This window comes from Electrophorus electricus, chromosome 3, assembly GCF_041902795.1.
Source record: "Electrophorus electricus isolate QZ-2024a chromosome 3, ASM4190279v1, whole genome shotgun sequence".
Lineage (NCBI taxonomy): Eukaryota > Metazoa > Chordata > Actinopteri > Gymnotiformes > Gymnotidae > Electrophorus > Electrophorus electricus.
The window spans coordinates 19,135,633-19,151,488 of NC_137499.1; the positions used below are offsets into that span (position 1 = coordinate 19,135,633).

General features: G+C 37.6%; 2 protein-coding genes across 2 annotated transcripts; both read left to right on the forward strand.

The window, feature by feature from the left end:
• Positions 1 to 4,658: 4,658 nt before the first annotated feature.
• Positions 4,659 to 12,026, forward strand: ap1m2 (adaptor related protein complex 1 subunit mu 2). Its single transcript, XM_027013452.3, has 12 exons — positions 4,659 to 4,869; positions 5,863 to 6,019; positions 6,341 to 6,408; positions 7,379 to 7,509; positions 7,708 to 7,855; positions 8,411 to 8,537; positions 9,103 to 9,245; positions 9,332 to 9,403; positions 10,323 to 10,481; positions 10,927 to 11,052; positions 11,230 to 11,305; positions 11,594 to 12,026. The coding sequence occupies exons 1-12, from the start codon at positions 4,828 to 4,830 to the stop codon at positions 11,617 to 11,619; spliced, it is 1,275 nt and encodes a 424-aa protein (XP_026869253.1). The 5' UTR covers positions 4,659 to 4,827; the 3' UTR covers positions 11,620 to 12,026.
• A 249-nt stretch (positions 12,027 to 12,275) lies between these two features.
• Positions 12,276 to 14,420, forward strand: cdkn2d (cyclin-dependent kinase inhibitor 2D (p19, inhibits CDK4)). Its single transcript, XM_027013595.3, has 3 exons — positions 12,276 to 12,444; positions 12,833 to 12,999; positions 13,370 to 14,420. The coding sequence occupies exons 2-3, from the start codon at positions 12,859 to 12,861 to the stop codon at positions 13,730 to 13,732; spliced, it is 504 nt and encodes a 167-aa protein (XP_026869396.2). The 5' UTR covers positions 12,276 to 12,444; positions 12,833 to 12,858; the 3' UTR covers positions 13,733 to 14,420.
• Positions 14,421 to 15,856: the final 1,436 nt, after the last annotated feature.

The window sequence follows — 15,856 nt, forward strand, 5'->3', positions numbered from 1 at the left end:
TTTTATGAGTCTCTGTAGTTGTTTACGGACAACAGCATTATGAATTACAGTGTTTATTTTTTAGAGGTTTTTTTTAACACATTTTCAAATGCAGCAAACAAGGCTGTCAGCTTGAAAAGAAGGCTTGTGTCTTTGTTAATGAAATTCCAATCACAAATGGAAGTAATTTTAATCACAATTCCTAGCTCTGTTTAGCAAAAGTGGAGAAATAGATTTTTGAGCTCTTCACGGAGCTCTATTATTTTTACTAAAACCTCAAATTGCAACTCACCCGACAAGCTTCTAAAGATATATATTTCCAGGGTGAAAACTGACAAGTTCTTTAGAAAAAGTGCTACATATTTGTCAGTGAAGATTCACCATTGAAAGTTCTTTTTAGTGTAGGTTTAGGACTAATGCTCAGTGAAACAGGCATAGTCATAATGTGTTCACTGTAACTTTTATGAATATAATTAAACTGACTTTGATGTACTAATCTACTCCCCCCCCAAAAAAAAAAATGCTTCTAACCTCCCTTTGTTACATGAAATGAGATGTTTCATCAATTGTTTGCGCTCCTCTTGGGCTGTCACGTCTTACAATGAATGGCAGGAAGTTCTTCACCAGACAAAAAGTCTTTCAAATATCATCAGAATTTCCACATTGTTATAGGGTTGGTGCTTAAACTGCTCACTGCTGTCTCAAAAGCTCCTCAGCCTCTGACTAAAGTGAACCATGGCAGCTAAGAGGCACCCTGTGTTAGGGGAAACCTCATCAATTCACAAACATAAAACTGTGTTGACAGGAGGCTTTACTGAAGGACCGCCACAAACCCACCATGATGAATATACACCATCCCCCGCTTTCCTCCCTAATCTCTCTCTTTATTGCTCTCTCATTCATTCATTATATATATCTGATACCATAATGAATAATTCCTAACCTAATCAATGTAGTATTTTATAATATAACATATAACAAAACAACAAGAAGTGCTATTAAGCTAATTCTGCTTTAGCCCCCATTAGGGGAGGACAGAGATATTGTTTTACAATCCAGGGTTTATTTCTTTAAAGACATTCTACTGTCTTTCTGTTAAAAGGCTTTTGATCACATTCTCAATGTCTTTCTGACCATGTTTAAGAGCTAGCTGCCTATAATATATTTAAACATATTTATCTTAGTGTGTGCTATGGGGACTATTCTCAGTTGTGTTATTCTTCTGCCACTGTTAAGTAGCAAGTAATCTTATGGATATGACAAGTAGTTCTTCACAATTGTATCTGGTCATGATAAAGATTTCCTAGTTAGACCCAAGGATGTACATTAGCAATGGTATTGGGGGACCCTTTAAAAGCTACTCTCATGACCACTCCTTTATTATTTATAAGCAAGTAAAAAAAAAATCCTGGATTTCAACCCCCCCGGACCAGTGAATGCGTTCTCTTTATAATCTGCAGAGGAAAAGGCTGAAAGGCCAACCTGAACTCACATACTGCACTGGCAATAATGACTTCAGCTATTATAGAGCTTTATCTTGACGCTTCTGGGGAAATATGTTGAATCAGAACATCGAACCCTCATGCTTCTACATGGAATGCAGTTAGACCAGAAACCATGAAACCATGAAAAGACTTTTTATGTCCAGCAAGGTGAGCTCATGTTTGAACAGGCTTTAGCAGGTACATATTTTTCAAATATTGGATCAACCTCTAGTCACTGATAAATTCTTTTTAAGAGTGCTTCTGTGTTGTACTCTGTGTCAGATACACTTTTCTGAGGATAGATTTAAAGATGGTGGGTTGTGTGTTTACACTCAGATTTTCAATATAATGTATTCATTCCTGGTTACCAGGGAGCTGTGACTTTTTCCAGAAATGCATCATTTTCCTCCACCATCAGCAAGTTTACCAATAGACATCAACTATCAACAATGAATCCTCAGCAGAACATGCAGGTGGATAGTGGCTTCATTCCAAACAGGTGGGGTTGCTGCACCTGAGTCTCCTGAGCTTATACAATGCTATCTTTGGCATCTTTAGCTCTTCCAATCGATTTGCATATTCTAATGCTATTGTCTCCACTGGCCTGTCTCATTGCTGTGGGTGGTTCTTAGATCTCACACCACTCTTTGTGAGGCGTGTCTTGTTAATTGCCGTGATGATGAATAAGCCTGGATGTACTTCATGTTCCCAAGATGACACACCAGCTGTCTGTTATTAGCAAGTAACCAGTCTTGGGGAAGCAGTCAGATGTAAAAATGTCTGACAAAGTCTAGGAGGAGGACCGGTTCTGATGTAATTGAGTCTGGATTTAAATGTTTTACCTGCTATTTTTTCCAAGAGAATTTGTCTTTAAGAGCCATGAGGTGGAGGGTAGTCTGTGTTGTAGCCTATCATCACTAGTTTAGAGTTGCTATAGAAATGCAGTTTGAGAAGCAACTGTGTACTAGACAATTGTCCCTAGAGCCTGTGACTGAACCGTCTACCTGACTGCTAACTAAAAAACAGTGTCGAGTTTCTAAGCCTCTAAAATGTTAAGCAGCGTTTTCATGGTCACACTGGTAACAATATAATTAAAGTAATATTAGTCCTGTTTGTTATTCCTGCTTTTTAAATCTACGTTTAGGATAATTAATCTGTTCACCATCTGGAAAAATCACACTCCAATAAAAATAAATAAATAGATAGATGTATAAACAAAGTAGATTATAGAAACTGCACAATATAACAAAAGAACCTTACAATATAATACACTATAATTCTGATAGCTCCATGTGAACAAAGATTGCAGGGCCATGGCACTCCGTAACTAACTGGTCATATGTCAGTTCAGTGTTAACTGTCTAATTCGTGTGATATAATATATATTGTTCTGCAGAGAACTCTTACTATTCATTGCTAAGGTCTCCCAGGTTTATTCAGTGTTTACACTGTACCTGATAATTCAATATACAATTTTTGGCCTTTTTTTCTTTGAAATCATTATATAAATGGTAGATCATTCTCATTCTGAGATAATATTGACCAGGGTCAGCCCTTCATTTGATAGGTCAGAAAGTCACCAAATTCAACAGAGCTGTCAAAACCCATGTTTAGAGGGATAATGATAGATCTTCAAGAACATTCTGAGATATCATTAATACTGATGTTTAAAGAAGATAAACCCCATATTACTCATTGCACAATTCAGATACTGAAGCTTTATAGAGTGCATTCCATTCGACAACTATCGTGTTGAAGTTCTGAGGTGTATACTTAAATATATATCCATCTGCAAAACAGACTTAGACCTTTGTGAAACTTCATGCATGCTATTTAATTTAAGCATGATTTCCAAGCACTGCACTTAACTAATATATCTATATCAGTGTTTGTCAGTCTTAGGGGCTTTTGTTCTTCTTAACGAATTGTCAATGAATTAAATTTGTTGTTTTAGAGCTGATTAAATACAGAACTGGGCAGTGCAGAGGTCAAACAGGATTTAGTTTTGCATAGGAAGAAGCCCAGATTCTGCCAGCTTCTTCAGAGTGCCCTGGCCCATATTATTAATATATGGCCAAGAGAAAAGGAATGAAGTGTAGAGCAAATCCAGAGTGCATTCTCTTACTGTTTCCCTACCTGCTACCTCAGTGACTGCTATGTTCAAATATGCAATACGCATATCTGCTAAATATTTTTACAGACATTGTATGTTACATCTTTTTCCACATCCTCTCACTTTACTCAGTATCATGTACTGGCTGGTCCTGTCTTTCATATGTAAAAACTGTATTACATTTTTTTTTTTTTTAAGACACTTATGCATTGCATGAGGCCTGCATTTACATTTTCAATTTTATAATTTCAACTGCAATTTTAAAATGATCAATTTTAAAATGATTTAATAGTAACAGAAAAGAGGTCATTTGAATGATAAATTGCAGGACTTTGTGATTTTTCACAATATGCTTAAGGATATAACACATATAAGGATATGATACATTTTACTAACAGGATGTGAGTTATGACTACTTGTCAAAATAATCATAAAATAATATAAACTTTCCAGATGGAGCTCAAACAAAGCAGCTGATTATCTCCCTGTCATGTGTTGCCTGACTGTTATTAATTACAGCCCTATATGGCTTATCAGTGTTTTCAGCATAGGAGAAAAGCAATTCAGTCTGCTCAGTCTGCTTGAGGAAAAGATGGGGCCATCAGGACTCTGACTACTAATCTTAGAGACTGAAGAGATGCAAATTCAGTCTGGGGATAAATTTCTCTTGATAAAGGGCTGAGCCATTTCATAAACTGCGAATAAGAGCCTTTGTGGAAAACACCAACAGAAATCATATAGGCTGTGAATCACTTCTGGTAATTGGACTAAACTTATTCTAATATTGGAAATATGTGCATGACGCATTTGTGGTGTAATTTCTTTTCTTTATTTCTGATATCCGTCACAAATATCTTATTTGATATTTTTATTTTTAAAAATATTTGATATTTTACTGGATTCAGAAATGTTTAAAGAAAAGGATGTGTGAGATTATGCAGTAGTAGTCTGTCAACGACAGCATCTTGAACGTGTAGAAGGGTTTCGTAAATAACGCCATACTGCCCCCGTACGGAGATAGTCATATTTTCCTTTTTTTCTGGGCAGGTGAGGTTTTTGTCAATGTTTTACCTGGCGCTGTACCGTGTGACGTCAACACGCTGCACGACGAAAAGGAACCAAGGAGTCGATTTGTTTCATAGTCTCCAGTAAATAAAAGAATATTCATGGAGTTGTCTTATGTTTTGGCTCATAATTAAATTCATTGTTAGTGTTCCGTAAGAGACATTTTAAGCGGTACGACTGTAGGCCATGTCTGCGTCAGCTGTGTTCGTGTTGGATCTCAAAGGCAAGGTAAGGTAGTCTTCAGGGTAACAAGTTTGTAACGCACTATAACGCGTTACGGCCAACAGCCTAGACCAACATGGAGGTGTATTTGTTCTCGCAACTTTCTACACAGGGCCTGATTACCGTCATAGTTTCTAACTCATAATTCAGCCAGGAACCTAGAAAAGTGTCAGCCTTTACGTCTAGCGAAATCTTCTTTCCTGGTTTACAGTTTACACCAGCTTCCCCCATCTACTTCCGTAATTGTCAAACATGGGGTAGGCTTAAATTACAGTTTACATAAACGTGATTTTTCACAGTCTCCCAATGTCCTAGTACATTCCAGAATAGAAAATAATTTTCAAACGGTGCACAAAGACAATCAGAACCACGGTGAATATACCTACATTTTCGATTTTGTTTGTACTTCTGGCTGCTTTCTAAGAGGAGATGGTCTTCTTTTGAGCTGTGGGTATATGTACTAAAAGACACTGTCAGTGCTTTATTTCCAGACACCTTTGGAAAATGTCCGCCGGAGACGTAACATGACACAAACCGGACCTTTCCTTCACAATGGGCATAGCAGGAGAGCAAAAACAGCAGATGGGAAGGGCCAGTACTTGTAACGCCCCCCCCCCAAATAAGTGCACAGGCACTGACAATAGTGAATAAGTCTTTGGTTTAAGTCATTATTATAAGTTTAACTTAGAAACCACAGAAATGTTCCCTCATCCATTAAATGCTTGAATTTTTTGCACACAGGTTATTTTAAGACTTCCGGCTATGGTGAAGAAACAGGACTCAGACAGTACTAATGTCCCAAAAGAATTTTAATGTTATGATTGTCCTAAATTAGAACAGATGTTGAAAGATATTGACTATCATAAGTAATTATGATCTTATATTTATGTAAGTCTTTATGGAAACTCATGTTGAACATGCTTGTATTCTAGTGTAAGTTACACAAGAGTCATATATGAGTGGAATTTTAAAAATCCTTTCTTTTTCTCCTCAAATGAGGTGCTGATATGTCGCAACTACAAAGGTGATGTGGACATGTCTGAGATAGACCACTTCCTGCCGCTGCTAACACAGCAAGAAGAGGAAGGGCTCACTTGCCCTGTTATTTCCCATGGCAATGTTCATTTCATGTGGATCAAGCATAGCAATCTCTACTGTATCCTTTTAGCAGGGATTTTGAGGAAGACACTCCATGCACACCAACATGCTCTTCTGTTTGCTTGACTATCCTGAAATGATTGCAGTTCAACAGAAGCCAGTAGGTGGATTTGGGAATTCACCACTTTCCCTGCATGGAATTATGTCACTGTTCTTCCATTAGATTGGTGGTTTAGGAGATTTAAGATAGGGCTGGTATTAGTAAATAACTGCCCAGACCTAAAAACAATCCTAAATACAGTGACTCTGAAGAAATAAAACAAGATATGGAGTTTGAATTAATAATGGGTGTGTGGAACTTAACACTGTTACCCCACAGTGGTGGCTACTACAAACAAGAACTCCAATGCATCTCTGGTGTATTCCTTTCTGTACAAACTGGTAGAGGTGAGACATTGCACATTTATTTTTCTTGACTGGAGTTCATGAGTACCTGGAGATGCACTTCTCTACAGAGTTTAGCTCCAAGCCAAATCTAACAAACAGGATATTTAAACAAGGGGTTCGCGATGCATGTTGAAGGTTGAGTCTTTAGAAGCAGGGTTGGACCCTCCTGTTGCTCTGCATTACATCACATTACATTTACAGCCTCTGACAGACCCTCCTATCTAGAATCTTTCATCTTTCATCTTTAACAGTATGACAGTATGTGTGCTCCTTGGGCACTGAATCCATATCCTTGATTTGTTTTGACCTTTCTCTGCCTGCTCTACCAGGCTGACACAAAATGTCCTTGAGACCTTCTTTGCTAAAGTTGCTCATTGACTCCTAAAATAAATCTAAGTGAGGCTTTAGATTTTCAATTTGGAAAATTTCACTTTGATTACCTGCATAATCTGCAGTTAACTATTAATCCTGTAAACTCCAAGGATCCACAACTAGTCCTGGATTCTCATTCCTTACTACATAGTTACATTTCATATTAGATTCAGTGTAGTTACTAAATGTATATTAGATACTGAATCTAATCCACAGCTGTTATTAAATGCTATACCTTAAGATTAATAATTAAATAATAAGGTCGAGGCTTAAGAGGTTTAAATATGCTCCTGTCAGTCACCTGATATAGCAGGTAGAGCAAGGTGTAGCCTCACCAAGGTCATGCATCAGTTCCCATGGGAGAACATGTACTGTCATGATTTCTGGAGCAATTTAAATATTTATTAGTGTGTTTGCCAAATGCTGTAAATATGAATATGTAGTCATACAATATATTTGTAGAACAGACTTTCTGTAGATCCATACTGGTTGGGTTTTGACTGTTGGGTGTGCATGTGTCTACGTATTCACCTGTGCTTGTGTGTGTGTGTGTGTGTGTGTGTGTGTGTGTGTGCGCGCGCGCGCGCGCTTTACCCAGGTGTTCACGGAGTACTTTAAGGAGCTGGAAGAAGAGAGCATTCAGGATAACTTTGTGGTGGTATATGAGCTGTTGGATGAGCTCATGGACTTTGGCTTCCCTCAGACCACAGACAGCAAGATTCTGCAGGAGTACGTACCAACAGCATCTTCTCATTTGACATCAGTCCAAGAAAGTTAACTGAAGAATTTTAACTCAAACAGATTTCACACATTCAGGACTGTGTGAGGGCTTAGTTGCCTTAAGGACAATTACACCAATTAATTTACTTTTTGGGAATGAGATATTGGTAGATGATACTTTTTATACTCCCCACAATTTATATTTAGATACATTACACAAGAAGGCAACAAACTGGAGGTTGCTAAGACCAAGGTGCCCACGACAGTCACCAATGCTGTGTCCTGGAGATCAGAAGGCATTAAGTATAAGAAGAATGAGGTTTTCATTGATGTCATTGAGTCCATTAATGTCCTGGTGAGTGAGGGATTCCTCAGGGTCCCTAGGATTTTCCCAAGTGTCTAATCAGAACACTCGTAGTTGCTGGCACATTAATTTACACTTCCTTCTGTAATCAAATGGGGACATTTACCCATAACAGTAACTCTGTTTCTTCTGTTTCATACACACACACACACACACAGATACACACGTATATATTTAAGCAAAATAACAATGGATATAGTTATTAGCAGAATAGCTGTATAGAAATAAATATTTTTATTTATAGATAGATATCTGTATATAGATAGGGGTGTGTGTGTGTATGTGCATATATATATATATATATATATATATATATATATATATATATATATATAATAAAATTTCAAAAGCATGTTTTGTGTGTATTACCGCTGTGCATTTACTGATCTGTCTAATTAGAAGTAATGAGATTTCACTTTGTGTTTTGTAGTGTTCTTGTATTACTGTATGACTTGCAGTGTGTTTGTGTTATTCTGCTGTTGTATGGTTTGCAGTGTAAATAGCCTGATCATCTAATGCTGTAGCTTGAATTTACCTGCCATTCAGGTAAATGCCAATGGTAACGTGATGAGCAGTGATATTGTGGGCAGTATCAAACTGAAGACGATGCTCTCTGGGATGCCTGAACTCAGACTGGGCCTGAATGATCGAGTGCTCTTCGCCCTCACCGGCCGTAAGCAGCAAACACCCGATCCACTTGCCCAGTGTTTAGATCACACAGCCTAAGCAGTCTACAAGGTGTCTACATTGAGTGGTCTCTTTAGTCTCTCAGTTTGTAAAGTCCTTAAAGTTTGTAGATCAGATAGCGTGTTTGGTCTGACAGTTTGTCTGGAGTGTTTAAATCAGTCTTTAAATCAGTGTTAAATGGTCTGTTTCGTCTGTATTGGTTTGTACAGTGTTGAGGTCAGAGTTTCTCAGTGCTAGCCGTGGAGGGCCGCTGCACTGTACAGAATACATTTCTGTAGTGTAATGCATCTGTTGCCACTCAAAAGAAGCTTACAAATAGTCAATGAATTAGGTCCTTGAATTAGAGCTGGGTAAATGCTATTTTACATGTTATGTGGTTTTGGATTTTCTGCCTCAGGTTAACCAATCAGGGATGTACCACTCATTATCTCAGAGACAAAATAAAGATCAATTAAAGGTCATCATGCAAAAAGCCACACAGCATCCATGTTCTCCACCTCAGGTTTAGCTGGGGCTTTATGAAGCCTTTGTGTGTGTGTGTATGTGCGCAGGAGACAAGGGGAAGACAGTAGCAATGGAGGATGTGAAGTTCCATCAGTGTGTGCGACTGTCACGCTTTGAAAGCGACAGGACCATCTCATTCATTCCCCCGGATGGAGAGTCGGAGCTGATGTCATATCGTATCAATACTCATGTGAGACATGTTGACTTCTAGTTGAAAAATGTTATTGTTTACTTAAAAAAGAAAAGTATTTAAACAAAGCAACTTCTCGCTAACAGGTGAAGCCTCTCATCTGGATTGAATCTGTTATTGAGAAGTTCTCTCATAGTCGAGTGGAAATTATGGTAAAGGTGAGTGTCATATACAGGCATTCAGTGTGCTAAAACAAACAGTTTGCATTCTGTATATTGGCACTATATATTTTTTTGTCATATTAGCTTAGATAAATTTATTGACCCACAGGAAAATTTACTTTGAACACCGATAGTTCCACTGCCACAATCAATCATACAGATATAAATAAAAGAACAACAACAAGAATGAATACAGATTCAAGTCTTAACTGGTTCATTAGTACAATGCTCAACAAGTAGTGTTATGCATCTCATCATTTTTTTTAGACTTAAGCCATTAATTAAAAGTGCAATGAATAAATTTTTGTATCAATTTTGCTTTACACATTGGTGTTATAAATCATCTACCTGACGGAAGAACCAGATATTCCATGAGAAGGATGTGAAACTGTTTTCTTTGCCTGTTTAATATGAATGACCTCTTATAAATCTGTCTCTGCACAGTCAGGTTTCCAATCCAGAATGAAATACTGTAAGAGATGATGTTCATAATAGCAGATAAATAACAAATGAGCATCACATTTTAGCTCTCCCTGAACATTCTCAGTCTATGGACAAAATAAAAGCTCTGATGTACCTTAGAACAAATGCTATTAACATGCATGCTTCATGATATTTCCTTATCAATATACCTAAACCAAAGTACTAAATCCAAAACAAAAGAAATATGTTCTGCTCTTTTTTTTCTCTTACAAGGTTTATTAATAGAATAGTTTTTAGACTGGCCTAAATTGAATAATATGAAACTCTGCATAAGCCACTTTAGCATGTACATTTGATCAAATTATATATTATAAAGAATAATTCTAACTGGAAGACATTTCCAGTTAATTGCTGAACATTTGTTTTAATCTAATTTTGAGTTACACACATACACTCACTCTAGCCTTCACTCTCGCTCACTCTCACTGTCCAGGCTAAAGGGCAATTTAAAAAGCAATCTGTGGCCAATAACGTGGAGGTACGAGTTCCTGTCCCAAGTGATGCTGACTCTCCCAAGTTCAAAACCAGTACTGGCCATGCCAAGTACGTCCCTGAAAAGAACTTAGTAGTGTGGACTATTAAATCCTTCCCTGTGAGTAAAACTCTATTAATATCTTTACAATTCATTGTTTACTTGAAGATTAATCATTTCAGCCATGTTTGTTTACTTGGTTTCATTCAACACAAATAAAATGTCTGTAAACTATGATTGAAAACCCACCTCTTCATAAATCAGTTAAATAAGCACTAATACACAAATTCGACTAACTTTAGTAAGGACTAAGCTTGATGGTACCTTTACACTCGCTGTGTGCTCACATAAGAAGAAATGTCTTCCTAGTAGGCAAGTCAGCTCAGGATAAGATGGTATGCAAAATGCTGTAAATGTAGCTGCAGAAGTATACTGGTATGTGGAATACCAGTAGCATAGTAAAATAATAAAATGCAAATGGGATTTTACCTAATGTATTCGCTGTCTAGCAGTCTGTGCTTGTTTTAAATTTGAGGAAATATTGTGCATGCATGTGTGTTTTCAGGGAGGGAAGGAGTTCTTGATGCGAGCCCACTTTGGCCTCCCCAGTGTGGAAAATGATGAGGCTGAGGGAAAACCACCAATTACAGTCAAGTTTGAGATCCCATACTTTACCGTGTCCGGCATACAGGTATACGTATACCTACAGTACAGCTGAATTTGTAGGAGGTCATAATGAATTAAACTGCAGCTGAAAAAGAAAACAACTATTCAGCTATGAAGCTTTACTGAGATTCACCGTCATTAACTGTTATGTCATATATAACTTCATTCTGTCACTTTCCTTCTGCTGTGTTCTTTACATAAGGTGCGATATATGAAGATCATTGAGAAAAGTGGCTACCAGGCCTTACCATGGGTTAGGTACATCACACAGAGTGGAGGTATGCCAGCATATTTGCATGCTTGCACATAGCAGGCCTGTATGTATATAGGTCAGTGATTTGCATAGGATCACAATAAGCGTGGAGCAGTGCAGGTGAATGCGGAAGTGAAAGCGGAAGGTTGCGGGTTCAAGCCCCAACACTGCCAAGTTGCCACTGTTGGGCCCCGGCCCTTAACCCTCAATTGCTCAAGTTGTACTCAGTCATAATTGTAAGTCGCTTTGGATAAAAGCATCAGCTAAATGCCGTAAATGTAATGATTGTTGGTTTGGTGCTTTTAATTTACAGATTACCAGCTAAGGACAAATACTTAGACAAGCACTTCCTGTAAACACTTCCTGGCCTTTCACAAAGACCCAGACAGACAACGATCAAGTGACAGTTTGGTGTCTTAATATTTAAATTTTTATTTTTAAAGGAGAAGAAAAATATCATTCTGCAGCATTTTGTTAGACTAAAATATTTCTTCTTAACTGATTTTAGAGTTGGATTTTGTTGCACTAAGTCATGGTTAAAAGAAAAATACTAAATCAAACATGTTTTCCCTAAACAAAATAAATAAAGTGTGTACTGTTAAATTTGTTTTGGTTTACTTTAGCAGCACGCATCTCACTATTTAATATCCTCTATTACTTGGATTACATTACAAAATGTTTACTGCTTTTTGCTGGGGTAATAACTTCTGACGCTGCAATAACTTTTAATAAAATCTCCAGTAACCCGCCTTTTTTCGATTTTCTAACTACTGAGGAAGAAACATGAATGAGCTTCTAGGGGCAGCGAAGTAACGTTCTCAAATCGCCCGCCTTCAGCGCTCTTTACTCTGATTGGTGAGACTTACAGTTACTATGGGGATACTGTAGCAACCCGGGGTGTACTCCGCCCTTTTAGTCAAATATGGGCATCTTAAGCCCCGTTTGTAGTTTCTGATTGGTGAATACATTTTCGACAACATTCGTGAAGTCACGATAGAACTTATCACTGGGGTGTTCCCAAGCGCGCAAATTAAAGGTACTACCGCCTAGAAACACATAAAATTATTTGTTTTGATTTATATAAAACACGTATGCGTAAACATATAAGGGGTAGAGAAGCTAGCTAACGGTCAGTACATCGATAAACGACGGACTAAAACTGAGGTAAGACAACAGACGTTCTGTTGCATATAGTTTCATTTCCTTATTCTCATAAATTCAGGCAAACACTGCCGTCATGGGCTTATTACTTAGCTATCTAGCTATGCTAGTTAGCGAGTTGCTGGCCATATATTCTTATGTATTTAAATTGAGGTTTGCCTGTTTTATATGTTTTAAGTAATCCGTTTTCTTTGTTCTTCGGTTGTCAGCTATTTCATTTGAAGGTAGCCAGCTAGCTACTCTGTGATAAACAAGTTAGCTTGTTAGCTTAGCATAGATTTTAACAAAGCTATCCATCGGCATTTATTTTAGCTAGCGACGGTAATTGGAGCGCATTAAGCGATGTTCTCTTCTAATAATTGGATTATATTTGACCTTGTGTAATTTTCAGTTTAGGGGTTGAAATCAGGCGCAGCGATGGTACTGAGTGAGAACGACGCAGGTAAGAGACTGACTTCTGCGGCAGCTAAGGGAGACGTCGCGGACGTGCGACGGATGCTGGAGGAATGCAGAGTTCATCCAGACACCATAAATGAATTCGGGAAAACGGCCTTACAGGTACATCGAGACAACAATCGAGCCGTTATATTTTTTTTCTTGTACATGCATGATAGCTCGGTATTTGTATTTGATAGTCTGTTTTCGTTATTAATACGCCAGCTTGATGTACGATTAGGGTTTTTATAAACTATAACTCGTTCATTGTTTGTCTTTACGTTAATGCTAGTTTATAGATAAATATTTGCCACATTGTGGATCGGCGGTGCAAATGATCTACTGTATTGGCCCTACGTTGATATAAAGGTCGCTAGGTATATCAGTATCTAGCTATGTGGGTAGACGTCGTTCTACATCCATTTGGGCTTCTGAATTGGTGCTGCAGTTAAATTAATAACTTAATTATTTTATATCATTTGTGGCTATGTAGGTAATGATGATGGGCAACAACAACGTGGCTTGTCTCTTGTTGGAGAATGGTGCCGATCCAAACATCCAGGATAATTTTGGGATAACGCCAGCCCACGACGCTGCCCGAACAGGCTTCTTGGACACGCTTCATGTCTTGGTGGACTATGGTGCATCTGTCAACATACCTGATAAATCAGGGGCCTTACCCATCCACATCGCCATTCGAGAGGGCTACAGAGATGTCGTGGAGTATTTAGCTCCACGGTCAAACCTCGGGCACCAGGACACACGAGGGGATACTGCACTGGACATCGCCATGGCAACATGCATTCCTGATATTGTAGAGCTGTTAAAACGGCAGTTAGAATCGACTCTGGCTTGACAGTCATTGGAAAATAATTAGAGTTCTATAAATTAATCGTTTAAAACACATCTAATGTTCTAGGGCCCACTTCTTTGGAGTGGATATTTTTGTGTACATGACTAGATTACTACATTTTTATATTGTTTAATTGTTCAGTTGGATAGTTAATCCAGAATACTAGATGAAGAATGTCGCAGCAGTTTTGCACAGGGCAAAGTATCCAAAATGGGGATGAGGGGCACTTTCCCTCACCCAGTGATTTGGGAGTTTGCCATGCACAATTGTAAGTAGCTCTTTTTCATCCTTTTACAGCAAACAATAACACATACTGCACAGGTCTGTGTAGAATAACTTGAACTGTTAACTTTTTAAAAAATCTCATGACATTACTGTTGCCCTCATTCACTTATTGAGGTTCTGCAACATGCACTGATGACCTTGTATTTACTTAGTTTGGTAATGGTGTGTATCAACATTTTAGTGTTTGATTTGTATATAACATTTGATGAAATTATTAACTTATTTATTGACAGATTGTAAATATTCATTTATGTTTACTATGACCTTTCTGATGTTATTTATGAAGATGCTTGTCAGTCCACCCTCCACCTTGTCCTGCCTCTTAAAAAGGGTGAACTGGTGTTGTTATTTCATCAGTTCTTTGAATCACAATTAAATGCTTATACCTGAATGGACCAGTTGTGTCGTAAAAGTGGAACAATATGAAATACAATGGAAATGGCATTATTTTTATGCAAATTCATTTTGCCACAATAAGGCTCTCTATTTAAAACATTCTCACAGAAAAACAAAAACCCATGTATTTTTGCACTGAAAAAATGTGATTCAACCAATGACATCGGGCTCGTTGATTAGGAGCTGAATTGGTTGCAATAAGTATTTTATAGCACTTCGGAATTGCTACAAAACAACATAGCCAGAGATAACAAATATTTCAAGCTTCATATCCAATTTAGTGCTGCATTTGATCATTTTCAGGTCTAACTGCATGAGCGGAAATGTGAGGTTCATAAGAAAAATAGTGTTTCCCCTAAATATATAATTATAAACGTGAGTTTATATTTATATATCTAATTGTACACGCAAATGTCTAACAATTAGACGTAAACGTTTAATTATAGACGCAATTCGTGTTTATGTTTCATATGCCTCACAGTGGTTTGATCCTGCAATCCGCGAACCTCCACATATATTTGACCTCGGTGCGAGTGTCAGTGGTGACCTCCAGTAATTATCTTAGGTACTTTGCAAAGGTTAACTTAAAACATGGATGTATCAGACATTTTTATTTACCAAACTCAGTAGAATAAAACGCATTTACACTTGTAACCAGAACCGTTACCTCGCTGTTAATCTTATGCGTCAATGCAGCCACCTTGTTCGTACGGGTCATGTGCGTCTACTACTGCGGCGTGTATGTCTATGAAGGCAGGAGAGCCACAATGAAAATCATAACTCGCTGAATTTTTGACTAAGTTTAAAGCGGTTTTGTATGTTACAAATATACGTGTATATATGATGCAGGATACTTCTCAAAACAGACATCTATTACTGATAAGGAACAACTTAACTTACCTAGCTATCAGTTATTCAGTATAAAGCTATGAACATTTAATGCAACAGTACTTCAGAAATTTCAGAAATTACTCTTGAGAAATGTTTGACTGCGGTCAAGCTCTCCGCACCTTAGTGATTAATGGTCAAGTCATCCGCGCTTTAAAGTGGAATGCGCGTATATCTGCGATTTTACGGTACTTCGCTGCTTACAGCAATCTAACGCTTCCTAGTAGAGAGAAACAGACTTGTGTATTTTTTACTAAATTTAAAAGTACAAAATACAGTTTACTTTATTGAACTAGTTTACTTTCATCATTACATTAAACAGTTTAATAAGAATTGTGCAAAATGCTTTTTCTATATAATGTTTCTCATTACAGAGCTTGACTGCCAGCTAAAACAGGGGTTATCACTAGAGAAATTTTGCAAATGTGCAGGGCAGGAACTAGTGAAATCTGTCCAAACTTACTCTGCTGATAAACAAGGTATACTACTCTTATGTGGTAGTGGAACTGTTTTGGGATTATGAGAAATGTCTGAGAAACAGATAACCAAATTCAGCCT

Bases quoted from the DNA above. Each gene is read 5' to 3' on its own strand.
- ap1m2 (XM_027013452.3), top strand. From the start codon at position 4,828: ATGTCTGCGTCAGCTGTGTTCGTGTTGGATCTCAAAGGCAAG. The intron at 4,870-5,862 runs GTAAGGTAGTCT...TCCTCAAATGAG, and splicing joins TGTTGGATCTCAAAGGCAAG to GTGCTGATATGTCGCAACTA. The intron at 8,538-9,102 runs GTAAGCAGCAAA...GTATGTGCGCAG, and splicing joins GCTCTTCGCCCTCACCGGCC to GAGACAAGGGGAAGACAGTA.
- cdkn2d (XM_027013595.3), top strand. From the start codon at position 12,859: ATGGTACTGAGTGAGAACGACGCAGGTAAGAGACTGACTTCTGCGGCA. The intron at 13,000-13,369 runs GTACATCGAGAC...GTGGCTATGTAG, and splicing joins TCGGGAAAACGGCCTTACAG to GTAATGATGATGGGCAACAA.